The 15410-nt window shown below is 57.2% G+C and overlaps 1 protein-coding gene across 2 annotated transcripts in view; it reads left to right on the top strand.

Moving 5' to 3' along the window:
• Tmco4 (transmembrane and coiled-coil domains 4) overlaps positions 1-15410 on the top strand; it is a 76716-nt gene that overhangs the window by 58829 nt on the left and 2477 nt on the right. For both annotated transcript variants that reach the window (XM_077791209.1, XM_026400819.2), the window contains exons 13-14: positions 8177-8294; positions 12627-12744. In XM_077791209.1, coding sequence (XP_077647335.1) covers positions 8177-8294; positions 12627-12744 — 236 coding nt within the window. The remainder of the gene's footprint in view (positions 1-8176; positions 8295-12626; positions 12745-15410) is intronic.

Genomic DNA, 15410 nt, shown 5'->3' with positions numbered 1-15410 from the left:
TAGTATAACAGGGTTACTGGTGCCTTTGGGTCTCATTCTGGGAGTTAATACCTGCCACTTACTGAACACTTCCTTTGGGCCAGGCAAAGTGCTGAGAGCTTTGCCTATTTTCTCTTATTTAATATACCAACCGCCCTCATGTCACAAAAGAAGCGGTGTCTCAGGAAAAAGGATCTAGGGGTTCCCAGAGACAAGGAGGACGGGTTCAGGACCAGCAGGGCCCTTGGCTTGCAGCGATGGCAAAGAATTTCAGCGCACGCCAGCCAGGGGCAGAAAGCAGTCTGTCTGTTGGAGGAAAGTGGGTGCACATTCAAGGGAGACTGTGGGTCATCTCAAGAGAGAGACGCCGTGGGGGTAAAGCAAGGGAGACACATTCCAGGGAGAGCGTGAGCATCGCAAGAGTGAGGGGTGCGGTTCTGGGGTCCCCAGCTCTGCTTTAGCGGGAACTTGGCGAGGGGCAGTGTGGGAAGGTGTGTGGGAGTGACACCAGTCTGGTGATCTCAAGACGGTTTCTGGTGGCCTGGTCCATCTCAGGATCCCAGGCTGACGTGGTCTTCATCATCTGACCAGTCAGTAGTGCCGGGAGATCCTCTAAATTACAGCTTCCCCAAGACGCCCTGTCTCTTTGCTTAATCTGTTTATCGGAGGTTTATTTTCAGAGTGCCCAGGTGGATTTACAGATTTCTTAGAAATTGGTGAGTAGCAGGCCTGGAAGAGAGACTGGCCTAGGGAATGATAAAGGGGAAAGTATGCGTGACTTCTGAATTCAAATATGATTTCCTTGTCTTTCCTTGAAGTCTTTTCTCTCCCTCTTTTCAGTCTCTCTCTCCTGCCTCACTAAGAGGCAGCTGTGGATGTGAGGAGGTTGAAGGTCCGTGTCTTGCCATCAGTCAGGTCTCCCCCTCGCCCCCCACCACCAGTCTCTCCAGGTGGACTTTTCAAGGCTGCAGGACCCAGTGCCTCCGAGCTCCAGAATATCACAGCTCTGCTCTCGGGACAGAACGTGGGGTTCCCTGGGTTCAACCTAGGGCCTGAGCAGCCCCTGGGGTCCTAGAGGGGACACAGACACCCTTGACCTTAGCGGTCACCACCTGCTAGAAGGCATTTGATTGCACCCTGAATGCGGGGCTCACCCTGGCCTCACCCCCCGGGGCCTGGCCTCCCTGCTCCACCAGGACACAGTGGCCAGTGGAGCTGCCTCACCAGCCTCCCTCAGATGGGCCACCAAGTGTCCTCCTAAATAAATCCACTTAACTTCTAGGGCCCAGAGGGGCCTCCAGGAACCTCCTTGCCCAACACCTTCATGGCACAGCAAGGAAAAGGAGCCAGGAGAGAATGCGCCCAAACGGCAGAGGCAACAGGTGTCTGTAGGGAGTTTGACGCGACCGTGATGCCAGACCCGGGGATGCCCAAGTCCTTGCCCTTCGCCCACCAGGTCCCCGGGAGAAATGAGCACGCAGGTCCCAGCTCCATGCGTGCCAGGGCATCCATGACTTTAACAGAGGCACCTGCCACCTGCAAACCCCAGGAAATCTGTGCTGGATCGCACGGCAGGCGTAGCCCCCAGGAGCACCAGGTCCTGGACAGGGACCTGTAGCCTGCTGGCCAGACACAGAAGAAGGCAGGCAAAGGGGAGAGACGGAGACAGACCACCCGCCACTGGGATGAATATAGAGGGGATTCCTGCCCTTTTTTTTTTTTTGGCAAGGGTGGGCTGCATCATTAGCCCTAAATACAGGGTCAGGCCTAGAGAAGGTGGCCCCGCCTGTCCTGAGGGGCTTGACTAGCTCAGGAGAGGAAGCAGACCCTGCCATCTGACTTCCTGTTACACAGTGACCTGCCCACCAGCACATGTCCTCCCAGAGCATCCTTACCCTTGATCACCAGACCATACACCCTCTTGCCTTAGGGGCAGTAGTGGGAGGCCTGGGAAGAAGGTGGGCGGGGACGCTGGGCTGGAAGGAAGGAAGGCTGAGAACTCCACTGTCCCTGCAGCCCAGAGCCAGCGAACCCTTTATGCAGACGCCCCCAGGGCCTCGTTATTCCAGGACTTTCCCCCCCAGCCTGTCTTAAGACCCTATCTAGCCATTGGAAGACCCACTTCCCACTCCTAACTGTAAAGTGCATGCAGAATAAGTGGAGTAGGTGGAAAGTTTGCTAACAGGGACCCAGGAGGCTGCAGTTCTCCATGCCACGGGGTCTCAGGATCGTGGGCTCAGGTCAGCAAGCCCTACCTTCAAAACCTGGCTCCACACAACCTACTCCACAGCCCCTGCAGAGTCCGTAAGCTCTTTGATCCTTCCTATTCACGCAGCCGACAAAGGAGAAATGAAATAGCTCATATGAAGCCCCCAGCACAGAGCCTGCGCACAGTAATGCTCACAGGCTGGTTAGCAGGCCTGAGCCTTAGAACGAGGTGAAGGGCACCTAACGCTCTGTCTGATCCTAATGAGGTGCTCCAGGAGGCCCTGACCATTATCTCGGGGTCAGTACAATGGGCCTTGCTTCATTCCTTCATCCCACGAATATCAGTTCAGACTGTCGCATGGACTCAGGGCTCCTGGGGACAGTTGAGATCATTGGATTCAAACCTCCGTGCTATACAGGATCCCTCTGACGTTGCACAGCAGAGATGTCCACTAGCTTCTGCTTGATTGCTTCTAGTGACCTGAAACATCCTACCTGACTAGGGGCAGTAGATTAGGAATTTAGGCACTGCAGTTCAGTAGGAGTCCATCACTTGTAGATCAGGGGACGTCAGGCACTGCCCAGAGTGTGCAATCCAGCCGTTGGTGTTGCTCAAATGTGCCGTGAGAGGAGAGAGGTTGACCAGCGTGTTCCCAGTCTGGCTCTGGGCTTTTCTAAACATGATCTTAACCATGATGTCTCTATTATGCAAACTCCCAAGAGACAATGCTGAGAGCCAAACGCTGCATCCTCCAGGTCCACCTGTCACCGTCACGGTCACGCAGATGGAGTGGCTGCCCGTGCTCACTGCCCCAGTTCTGGGGAAACTGATTCTCTATCAGAGTTGTGGTGCCCAGCACCCCTGGAGGGGATGGTCTCCAGGAGCAGATCTCTCCCTGGCCACCTGGAGCCCCTATGGCCATCCCTTCCAGCCTCATGGACAGGCCCCTCCCAGTGACCACTCCTCCCTGGCCTCCGGGGCCTCCCCCTCACTCAGAACTCCGGCAAACAATTCGAGAGTCTCAGTCAATAATAATCATCACGTGAGCATCCAGACCCTCTGCAGCAAGGAGCGTTCCTCTGTGGGAGGAGCAAACACCCCCGGCCTGTGTGTGCGCGCGCGCACACACACACACACACACACACAGCCCCGTTAATTTACGTATTAATTAATCATCTCAGTTCACAGCATTGTGTAATGGAGATTGAGTTTTTTTCCTCCTGTGTCTAAGATTTCCGTGCTCCTCAGGCCGGTGCGCCAGTACTGTCTAACTGCTGTCTTTGGGGGACCAGCCTGGCCTGTTTTGCAGAGCGGAAGGCGAAAAGCTTCCTGCCTGCAGGTCAGGGTGCCTCCCGGGCTTTGGGCTTTGATGACAGAGTCTGAGTTTGGGGGACCCCTGTGGCAGCAACCTTGCCTTACCCTCGCAGGGCGAAATGGAAGAGGTGGGAATCAAAGACGAGAAATGAAGACTGAGTCCTTCCCTTAATTCACCCCAGATCCTGGTAGGATGTCCACACTGGCTCTGCTAAGCATTTCCCCAGTGTGAACCTGCTCCCCGGGGGCCTGGGGCCGGGGGGCAATGGAACCCCTGCTCCTTTGTCGCTCCTTCCTTGCTGGTCGGTCCTGTATCTGTGTCTCTGCAGCCGATTTCCTTTGCCATAGGTGCAGTCTGCATCCCTTCCCTCAAGGTCTGTTTCTTGGACCCGCAGTAGGGAGATAATTTCCTCCTTCGTCTCTGCCTTATCGCTGGCTGCACACACGCACCCCTGCCAGGAGGGGAAAATCCGTCCCTTTTTGCCTCTTGAACTTGAGATGCTTTGGTGTTTGCAGCCAGGAGAATCTCATTATTGACAACGTGACGGGCATGTGGAACGGGTGCCTGGCTTTAAGGAAGGCCACCGCAGGGAAAGGGTCAGACAGCAGACCGAGGGGTGTCCCTGGCAGAGCACTCCCCACCACGCCAAAGGGTTCTCCATGGGGGCTCTTTAAAGAGCCGGCTCCACTTGATGCATTTGAAGAATTTACAAAAACTCAATTTACATAGTATCCCAGGCCAAAGCTATCCCATGAAGTTTGCTACTAGGAAGAAGCTGTCCCTTCTCAGCCCTGGACGGTTTTTGAAAAACTGAAATCATTTCCAGTTTGCTGGGGGGTGGCAAGTGCAAGAGGCCAACCCCAGAGTCGGAGATTTTTAGTAAATATACTGAGTTGTGTGACCATCACCGCAACCTGAGTTTAGTACCTTCCCATCACCCCGGAAAGACACCCCGTGCTACGACTTGGGATGTAATGGATCTCTTTGATTCCTGAGTGAAAGAGTCAAACTAAGAGGCAAAAGCAAAAGTAAGTTTTGAAAAGAAATGTGTCTCACTGCACGTGCCAATGACAAACTCCTGCGAGTGGAGGGGTGGGCGCGGCTGGCAGGAGCTTCTCTTAACTGCTGGAGGTTTGACGCCTCCTTAATGCTGAAGTTATAATAGAATGAAGGGCTTCCAGCTGCAGCAGTAACTGCAGGATATTAATAAGATCCAGAGAACTGGGTTAAAAATGGAAATTATGGGCACAAAAGCCATTTGTGTATTACTTCTAAATTTGATGATCCCCGCCCTCTTTTACATAAAAATCTGAATATGTATAAAAGAGTCTATGCTAGAAGATGGTTACAGCAGGAAGAAAAAATCCAAATGTGTTTCAAACTCTGTGATCCTGAGCCAGCAAAGGGGTTGGATCTTCTGTCCAGGGGAGTGCACAGGGTGTTTGTTTGTTTGGTACCCGGATTGAACCCAGGAGCACTTACTGAGCCACATCCACATCCTTTTTGTATTTTATTTAGAGACAGGGTCTCACTGAGTTGCTTAGCGCCTTGCCATTGCTGAGGCTGGCTTTGAACTCGCAATCCTCCTGCCTCGGCCTCCGGAGCCGCTTGTATTATAGGTGTGTTCCACCGTGCCGGCTTCATTAGTTACTGTTAAATGTTAAATTCCAGTTTCTTCTGTTGGTCTTGAAAAGTGAGGACCATTCTGTACTCAATCCATGACAGGATCCAGAGATCATCTCTGCCCCAGTGGAAGAGGTCTGATGGGCACTCTAAGTGGCACCTGAGCAAGGGTTTTCTGTATTCTGCCTAGAAGGCTGGAAGGTTCTGGTAATGTAAGTTTTGGAATCAAACAGTGGGATCTGGATTTTTTTTTTTTTCCTTCCCATCAGCTACAAGCTGTCTGTGTTTTTTGCTTGGTTGGTTTGGGATTTGGTGTTCTGGTTTTTTTTGGTTTTTTTTGGTTTTTTTTTTTTGGTGCTGGAGATTGAACCCGGGGCATCGTGCTAGACAAGAGCCCTACTGGGGAGCTGCACCCCAGGTTTCCCCTCTGCGCTTCCATCCTGGGAGGCTCTTGGCCTCCCGCCACCAGTCCTACCTGGCGTGATTCTTGCCCACGCCCCTTAGCTAACACCTGGGCATTACTGAGAGCCTGCTGCACAGCTTCTCCTCAGGTGTGCAGCCACGCAGAGAGCATAATCCTCTTTAAAACCCAGCGCACTGAGCAGGGAACAGTGGTCTGAGGATGGAAGGGAAGGGGTCCAGTTGGCAGCTGTCAGTCCGGCTTCAGATGTGGGAAAATGTGCTTTCAGGTCTCCGCCTGCCCAGGCGTGGTTTGCCTGCACTCTAGGCTGGTTTATGAGGTTCAGCACTTGTCTCCGCTTAAGGTCTCAGACAAAGTAACTTTTTTTGCTTTTCCCAGCAGCTTTGAGTTGAACATAGTTGTTGTTCAGGCACCTGCTTTGGCGGATGCTGGCCACTAGGGGGCGCAGCCCTCCCTCTGCAGCGCTATGGCGAGGGTCCCTCTCCAGCTTCCAGATAGATTCCACAGGAACAGCAGGCACCCCACCCTGTGGCTGGTCCCCAAAGAGACCTGCTGGCCCAGAGGGTCCACACTGTTTAGCCCTCTGGCAGCAACAGTAACTCGATTGTGATCACTGTGTGAGTGGTTTCTGCATCAGCAGAGAGAATGGCCCAGGGACCTTATAGCTCTCTTGTGTGTTCTGGGTTGCAGCCCCAGCTGTATTCTCTCTGGCTGTGTGACCGTGGGCAAGTGGCATCCCCTCTCTGAGCCTATTTCCTCATCTGCCAAGGGAAGTGGTTGGAATGAAATCTCCTTGATCTGTAAGGGTCCCTTCAGCAACAGTGTCGCCAGCAACTCAGCACTGAAGATCCCTTGCGGGGAGGGGCGCCAGGACCACCCTGCAGGTCAGCCCAGACCTGAATGAATGAAGGAGGGACTAGACTCTGTCCAGCAGACCGAAGTTTGAAACCTTCTGCCACATCATCACCTTCCTGGAAGCAGAGGAGCGAGAGGGAGTCTGTGTCATAGAATCTTTTCACATCAGAGCAGTGGGGAGCTGAGAGGGCTTGGTGCTCAGGGGTTCTGCATTAGTCAGATTTTCGTCACTGTGACCAAGATACATGACGAGAATAACCTAAAGGAGGAGGGGTTTATTTCGGCTCACTGTTTGCGAAGTTTCAGTCCAAGGTCGGCCAGCTCCGTGGCCCTGGGCCCCGGGTGAAGGCCAAACGTCATAGAGGAAGGGCCAGCAGAGGGACCTGTCACCTCAGGGAAGCAGAGAGAGGGAGGGAGAGGCCAAGGACACTCCCAGTGACCCAGTCCTTCCACACCCCACCTGCTGCGGTTCCATAGCCCCCCCCCCCAGTCGTCCACTCAGCTGTGAATAGATTAATCCACGGATGAGTCCCAGCCTACAGGATCCAGTCACTCCCAAGAGCCCCACCTGTGGCTCTGGCTGCACTGGGGACCAGGCCTTCCACACGTGGCACCCGAGGGTCAGTCCAGAGCCAAGCCATAACAGGTTCCCAAAGTCTTGTTAGCCTGGAACCGTCCACTCAGATAGCCTGGAATGGAAGCCCAGACAGAAAACAGAACCGTCTGGTCAGAGCCAGGGCCCGGAGAGACAAAGCCTCCTGTCCTGTGTCACTGAGCAAGAGGGCCGCAGAGCTGGCCAAAGCTGCCCCACCCAGGCACAGTCACCCCGGGAGGCGCAGAAACTCAGATTCATAAGGGTGGGGAGCCGCGGTGCAGGGCACTGGTGGCCCCTGTGTGCCCACGGCGCTGGCTTCCCTGCACCACGACTGGATCCTCAAAAGACCCGCAAGCCCAGTCTCATACCGTGGTTCTCGTTTAGGCTCAGAGAAGTTAAGTGACTTGGCTCCCGTCGCAGAACTCAGAAGTGGCTCTGCTGGGAGTTGAACGGATGTCGCGGTCCCTGCACTGGCTTTCCTGAGGACAGAGTTAGTCCTCCCTCACTCATTCAGGTCTTCACTGCGCGCCACGCGGGGGCCTGGTGTGTTCCGTGGCCCTCACACATGGCTGTGATAAGGCAGCCGGAGCCTCTGCCCCCATGGGACCTCACTGTTAGAGGAGGGGACAGAAGGTGAACAAATGATGTGTGACAAGAAGAAAAAGGACACAGAGACCCACCTCAAGTGGCCCTGGCTAAAATATCCCTGGTCAGCCGACCAGGACACCCCACCGCCCTCTTCCTGCCAGGACCTGCTGCAGAGGAAGGGGCACTATCCCCCAGCCACCTTCCAACTTGCAGGCCATCCAGGTCACAGCAGGTGTGAGCTTCGTGGGTGGTGGAAAGAGACCCAGGTTCCAACTCGGGCCACGACACTTGCTGACCACATGCCTTGTGTTTTCCTTAACTCTAAAGTAGTGACCATGGGGCTTTGCAGGAATAGATCAGGGACATGAGGGCTCCACCCAGGCCCTGAAACCCAGTAAAGAGAGACCCCATGATGTGCCTGTGTGTGCACATGTGTGTGTGCACGTGTGTGTGTGCACGTGTGTGTGTGTGTGTGTGCATGTGTGTGTGCATGTGTGTGACATGTATCTCCTTCAGTGCTGTTGGGGTATCCCTCCCAGGAACCACTGTGGCCAGGGACACTGATGGCCTTTTTCTGGGGTCTCTCGCCAGATTGCCAAGGGATCATCGAGGACGTCGTCCTGCTGGGTGCACCGGTGGAAGGAGACCCCAAGCACTGGGAGCCTTTCCGGAAGGTGGTGTCCGGGAGGATCGTCAATGGCTACAGCAGGTCTGTGCACCCTCTCTCCATCAGGGAGGTGACACCGCTTCCCAAGCACCTAGGGTCCCAGGCCTCATGCTGGGGAGGTGCATTTGATACCCCTGTCCCAGTGCAGGCCCCGGCCCTGTTGGCAGCGAGGCCCAGGCTGGGTGCTCTGATCCGCTAAGCGTCCACCCTTACAGGGTGGATGACCACGGGGGAAGATCCGGAAGAGCAGAGGATGTCCCTGGGTCGGGCCTGAGGCCACTTGCATGCTGACAGGAGCCCAGCAATGGCCCAGCTTTGGAGCTGCGAGGGCCCACAGGAGAGTGGACGTGACACTGACTGTTTAAACAGAGCGGGTCCCACAGATGGATGGACGAGACCGAGGGGCTCCGGGTTCATCGTTGTTGCAGGAACGAGCCAGGGGTCTGGATTAAGTCAGCAGAATGCTGTTTCAGGGCAGGGAGACAGGACAGGAAGCTGATGGCCCGCAGGTCGCCCATGGCCAGAGAGTGACAGATCCTCTGACAAGAGGCAGGGCCAGCCTGGGGCTGGGGGAGGGGAGCTCGGCTTTCAGTCAAGGCCGGGACCCAGGCTGGGGAAGAGCCACCACCCAGACCTCGTGGGAGAAGAGGCCAGAGGACCTTGACAGACTCCAGAACATTTGGAATTCTAAAACACAACAGGACCCTCAGGACTGGGGGGCCACTCAGCTGAAGTGCAGAATGCTGACCAGGTCACCCAAGGAAGGTGACACTCTGAGCTCCAAACACAGGGCCGTGTGGAGTTCAAGGAACAGTGGGACAGGTGATTAGTTGTAGGGGACGAGAAAGGAAGGAAAACACGACTTCAGAGCTTGCATGGGAGCTGACTGACTCCCTTCCAATTAACAGCTTTACAGATTAGGGAGGAGAGCCAGGCCTGGTGTGCACACCTGGAACCCCGGCTGCTCGGGAGGCTGAGGCAGGATTCCAAGTTCAAGGCCAGCCTCAGCAACTTAGCAAGACCCTGTCTCAAATTTTTAAAAAATTAAAAAGACTGGAGATGGAGCTCAGTGGTAAAACATCCCTGGGTTCAAGCCTGTACTTAAAAAAAAAAAAAAAATCGCCAAAGGATACCGTCATACAAACTCATAGAACAACTACAAATAGTCAATGAATTTAAAAGATACCCAACCTCACTGTTCATTAAATGAATACAGGCTATAAAACGGGCTATCACAGCTTCACTTATAATTAAAAGTTTTAAAGAACCTAAATGAGCACAAATAAGGCATCGTTAAGAGGTGACGCAAGAGTGACGTTTTTAGGGTGTCAGACGCGGCTGGGTTAAAGGCTTGGCTCTGCCGCTCACTTTGGGGTGGCGTCCCTGAATCTCAGTATCCCCACCTGCAAAGCTGGACTAATAGGGCCTCCGGCACAGGGGTCCTGGGGAGATTTTGAAGGAACAGGCTGCACGTAGTAGGTGCCCCATAAATGGCAGCAGTAGTGGGTGGTATCTGTTAGTGGGCGTCTTCACGTGGTGAGGTTTTTGATGCTTGGTTTTTGTTATTTTATTTTCACAACAGCCAAGGGAAAGCATTAAAATTGCAAGTGTGCGGTGTGGAGGCAGCGCGGTCTTATTAAACATCTGTTCCGTTGAGAACCCGAGGCTAAAAGGCCTGGTTTTCAATTATGTTAGAGACCCTCAGCCGCATCTCTGTCGAGAGAGGGAGGGGAGCCGGGGCCCACCAACCAGGCCCAGGGCTGGAGCTCCATGGCCCAATTAAGCATCCACTAGGAGTTTCGGCTCTCGGCCCCCTCGGTCTTCCGTGGCTGTGAACTTAAACTTGAGGGCGGGGAGGGAGGGCGCAGGTCCGCACCAGCTGCCTGCGTTTATCAACGTGTGACTTGCATCAGTCACTCTCGGCCAGTCCTTTCACTCTCTTGGGCTTCTCTTGGCCCCTGGGGCTGGGTCGTACTGCTCCCTGTCCCCCCCGAGTTAGGGAACTTGGGAGGGAGAGGTGACTTGCCCAGGGTCCACCAGGCAGAGCCCGGGGGCTAGAGGGTGACTTCCCTTAGCCCAGAGGTCAGAGGGCACCCGGCGTCTCTGCTCCAGCTGCCGTGTGGAGGGGTGACAGGAGGACAGGAAGGCCCCACCACAGTGGCAGAGCCTGGAGGGTGAGCCAGGTGCCCCTTCAGCCAGTCCCCACGGTGGCTGATCCTAGCTGGGCCACCCCCTGTCCCCGGGACAGTCCTGACCTCAGGGAGACCAGGAACACACAGGAGGACGTGTGGGGACCGTCCCAAAAGGAGCCAGTCCCAGCACCGGAGGGCTGAGGGGTGGACAGTACCAGGTGAGGGCTCAGGGCACTCGGGAAGGGTACAGAGGAGCCCGTTAGAGGCCGGAAGCACAGGCCCAGCTGAAGAGGAGCCACACACCCACAAGGCCCAGATGGGGAGGTGATAATCATCAGCCCCAAGACGACTTGAGCATCCGTGGATCCCTGCACCACCTCGTTTAAATTCCCACTGACTCTGGGAGCTTAGATCCACCGAGGCTCAGAGAGGGCAAGCACCTTCCCCCAAGGTCACACAGCTCATCATGGACAAGGCCGGCCCTGGAGAAGGGTCTTGAGTGCCAGTGAGGGACCCGTGGCTCACTCAGGACTCCAAAGAGGACATAGGACCTTCAACATGTTCCTGTTCTGTCCCTAAATGTGCATAAGGAAGGGCAGTTAACAGTTCTCCGTAAAGTGTTGTCACCATCACAACAGAAATCACGTAGAAGCCACGCTTTTCTTTGCTTCTGGGTAACTATAGCAACAGTATCTGTGGGCCATCCCCAAATCCAGTGTTTGATGCATCTGAGTCTCGTAATTCCTCACTGAGGCGACGTGGATCATCTCCTCCTCCCCTAGCCATTCTGGGTGCCTCTGGGACCCTCGGCCGCAAGGTAGACACTGGGACTTGGAAGCGTTGCTCTCTGGAGAGTTATGGAATTTTCTAGAAGCGAAAGCTCATAGGCAGAGGGGAGCCCTGGTCAGTTCCTGAGAGAAGAAGGGTGCTTTAGGAAGGCCACGGGGCCCCAGAGGGGAGAGCCAGGGGCAGGGAGGGGCGAGGAGACCTGGCATGGGTCCCTAGGGGCAGGGGAGGCCCTGCCTGTCCTCCGGCTGGGAGGAGAGTGGACATTGGAGAGGGGGCGGAGTAGGGTCCAGCAGGGCAGGGGCAGGCCAGCCACAGGCGGGGGCACCTGAGATTGGATTCTGCGTGAGGGACTGAGCCGATGGAAGCCGGGAAGGAGTGGGGGGCCGAGGAGCCCCATTTGGAGGGGTCTTTAGGGGGCCCTGGACACTGGACTCCAGTCCTTCTGGGGCCTTCCCCGCTGGCGCCCCCATGTGCACCCTGTGGTGGAGACCCCGAGGGGGAGCTGGGAGGCCGGGAGACGGGCACACCCGGTGTGGGGTGTGGGGGACCTGCCTTCTCCTGCCTCTCGGCCCCCTCCCGGGCTGCATTGAGGGGGCCCGTCTTGCAAGCTTCCAAAAATCATGGACCAGGCCGACCAGGGAGCTGGTGCCCGTGGAAGAAGCCAGGTGTGCACGGTCAGGCCTGCCCCCCGGGTACCGCGTGGCTCGGCTGGCCCAGCGCCCCGGGACAGAGCTCCAGGAAGGCCATACCATGGGCCTCAGTGCTTGTGGCACTGAGGAGCTGGGCAGCAGGGTCCCAGGAGGCTTCTGTGGTTGGGGTCGGGGTGTCTGGCTGGGGAGGGGGAGGAAGTGGGGTTCACAGCAGCCATGAAGGGGCGAGTGTTCCCCAGGCATTGACCCCCTGGACAACCACCAGGCCTCGGCCAGGAGACTGAGGGCCAGGAGAACCCGCAGTCGGCCAGGCCTGTCCTCTGACTCCAGGCCTGTCCTTGACCCCTCAGGGAGCCCCGGGCCAGCCACCTGCCCAGCTGGGCACAGTCCCGAGGGGCCTGCTGACTTGGGGAACGGGTCAGTTCCCTCTTTATTCCTGAAGCCCTGGGTCAGCCGGCAGGGCTGGGGTGGCTCATGGTGGAGGGTTCACTGAGCGTGGTGAGGCCCAGGGTCTAGCCCCAGCGCCACCAGAACTAATGAGGTGCTCGTCAACAGACATGCATCTATGACAGGCCAGACACTCTTCTTGCCTCTGGGGACCCAGAAGGGACCCAACCAGACGGCCTTCCTGGAGCCACCACGGCCTTGTGCCAAGCCCTCGGCACCAGGCCTGGCCCCGGGCGACTCTGAGCAGGGCTGGGCCCTGCTCCCCACAGAAGCTCGGGCCCCCGGACCTCCCAGGAGACAGGCAGGCCCAGCCTGGCGTCTCCCGAGGCTGACGGTCGCCCCGTCTCTGCCCACAGGGGAGACTGGCTGCTCAGCTTCGTGTACCGCACGTCCTCGGTGCAGTTCCACGTCGCCGGCCTTCAGCCTGTGCAGCTGCAGGACCGCAGGGTGGAGAACGTGGACCTGTCCTCGGTGGTGAGTGTCACCTGCGTTGGCCTGTGTGTGAGGAGGTGTCTGGCCACCCAGCCCAGCAGCCCAGACCCTGGAGACAGGGGCCCCGGCCGGCTCTGCGCTGGAGCAGGGAGAGACTGAGAAGCGGGGACAGGGCTACTGCCCAGACTCCTTCCTCCCACAGGGCTCTGTCCCCGGCCCTTCCACTCCAGTGCTAATCCTCGCCGGACAGGCACTGCTGTCCCCTTTTCATGGATTAGGAGATCAGAGTTTAGAAAGATTCCTGCCTTGCAGGACATGGTGGCACAGATCAGTAATCTGTCACTCAGGAGGCCAAGACAAGAGGATCACAAGTTGGAGGCCAACCTCAGTGAGACCGTGTCTCAAAGTAAAAGAAAGAGGGCTGGGACTTGTTCAGCGGTAGGGCACTTGCCTGGTGTGTTCATCCCCAGCACAGCAAGGGGCAAAGCAAAGAAAAGAAAGAGAAGTTCCTGTCTCGCAAGTTGCAATGACCAGGGCTGCACTTGATCCCCCGGAGCCTACACTGGCCCCCACGTGGCTGCGCACCACCCCCATTCCCAGGTCCCGTCCCCCCCCCGTAGCTCTCTAGTCAGGCCTGCCTGCCCCTCCCGGAAACCACCAGGTCCAGCAGAGGACCAGGTAGAGGGCTCCGGCCAGACCACAAGCAGAGGCAGAACCCAGAGCTGAGCCCTCATCAGGGGACAGCCCGGGTGCCACCGCCAGACCTTCCAACTCCGTCTCTGGGGGGGGGGGGGTCCTGCTGGCGAGAATTCTTGCGGGGACGGGTGGAAGAGGGCCTGTCTGGGCAGTCATGCGAACAACTCGAGTGTCTAAATGATCTTTAAGGCTTGGAGAGCCCTGGTCCACTGAGACCTGCTTATCCTTGTGAGTGGGAAGGGGACCTCTGTGAGCCTCAGTCTCCTTATCTATGAAACGGTGGAAACCACCTAACTTCCCAGGCAGCACATGGAAGCCGCTTGGTGCAGGCCCTCATCTCATACTGGTTCCCTGGGCTCAGGCCCTGCCAGCACCTCCTGGTCTTTGCCTGTGGGACCTTCGGCTCCCCATCTTCTTTCCCTCCTCAGACTGCCTCCCTGGCAGCTCCCCAGCTCTGCCTAATAATAGCTCTTTATCACATTAGGAGCCGCCCGCCCGCCCGGGCTCTCCTCCTCCGGGTAATTAAAGTCATTAGGCTGCCTCTGTTTCCCGGGAGGCTGCCGGGGCAGGTGGGTGGAGGAGGGTCCCGCTGCACAGCCCTGCAGACCTGGCCTCCGCTGACTCCTGTGGACCAGCCGGGGCTGAATCTCCAGGCCCATAGGTGAGGGGGCCAGGCGGCCTTCCCGCCTGGGGACGGGGTTCAGCCAGCAGAAGACTGCCCCTCCCCAGCGTCCCCACCAAGGCAAGACCCTTCATGTCCCACAGGAGATGGCCGCTGGCCTCCAGAAGTCAGCAAAGGGCCTGGCACCACGTGGACACCAAACCCGACAGCCGGCAGGCACCTGGCACTGCCCGGTGGCCACAGAAGTTTGTCACCTGTTCACATGGTGGTCCCACTGCACAGGCCAGGCTTCGGGCAGGGCCCTGGGACCCGCCAAGAAGCCTGGGCCACCTAGGGTGTCCCCACCAGTGTCATCTGAGGAGACCGAGGCCGAGAGGGGAGGGAGTCCAGAGGGGCCCAAGAGGCGGGAAGGCGTGGCTGGGCAGGCAGAAGAGGGTGGGTCTGCGTCCGTGGGGTGGGGGGTGTCTTGTGAGGCAGGAAACAGGAGGGGCCCTGGGGGGTCTGGGCCCCACCGAGGCCCCCAGGAAGGCCCTCCCCAGCAGGGACCGTCACAGAGGGCTTTGCCACGGTGGCGCCGCCCCGAGTGTATCTGGGCCCACCTGTAGCCAAGGAGGGCCCCAGCTGTGGGTCCTGGGACAGCTGTGCAGTAGCATTTCCACCCAGAGTCAGATGTGCAAGCAACCACAGACACGTCCCTTTCTTCCTGACTGGCCTTTCTTCCCCACCCCTCAACCAGCCTTTCACAAGCACTAAAAAGATAGAGGGAGGCAGCTGGGTTTGTCCTTAGAGAAGCCATTATCGTTTGTCTCCTGTGGGTCTGAAGTTTCTGTTGGCTGAAATTCAGACATGATGGCTGGAGCTAAAGCAGCCATTTTGGGTTCCTCAATGGATTCCCCCTTCTAAGAAAACATACGTCAGGGAACCACATTCATGGAGCATCCGCTGCCTGCCAGACACGGTGCTTGGTGACCGCCTGCCAGCCCCCCGAGGCTGGGTATCACTAACTCAAATGGAGCAATGTCTCTATAAAAACTCTTCTGGATTGTCCATGGAACATAACAGTAGAAGGTCGCAGGGACTCCGTTCCCACAAAGCGCCAGGCCCTCCAGCTCCTGCAGCCATTGAGGTCTCACCCCCATTTTCCAGGTGGGGAAGCTGCGGTCAGGACATGGCCGGGGGCCCAGCTCCTGGCAGAAGACAGCAAGGCAGCCGGAGTAAGCCCCCTCCTGTGAAGGGCGCTGGCCTCCCTGGCCTCCCTCTGGACCTGAGGCCTGAGAAGCCGGGGCGGCCCCCTCTGTGCAGAGCGTGGGCCTTAGGAACAGGCCGGGGCCAGGTCCCTGCTCCAAGGCGCCTGGCTGGATGCTCTGGGGCAACCCCGACCCTCTCTCTG

Source organism: Urocitellus parryii, chromosome 11 (assembly GCF_045843805.1).
Source record: "Urocitellus parryii isolate mUroPar1 chromosome 11, mUroPar1.hap1, whole genome shotgun sequence".
NCBI classification, from domain to species: domain Eukaryota; kingdom Metazoa; phylum Chordata; class Mammalia; order Rodentia; family Sciuridae; genus Urocitellus; species Urocitellus parryii.
Note: the sequence above shows the minus strand (reverse complement) of the source record. Positions and strands in the feature narration are given on the sequence as shown.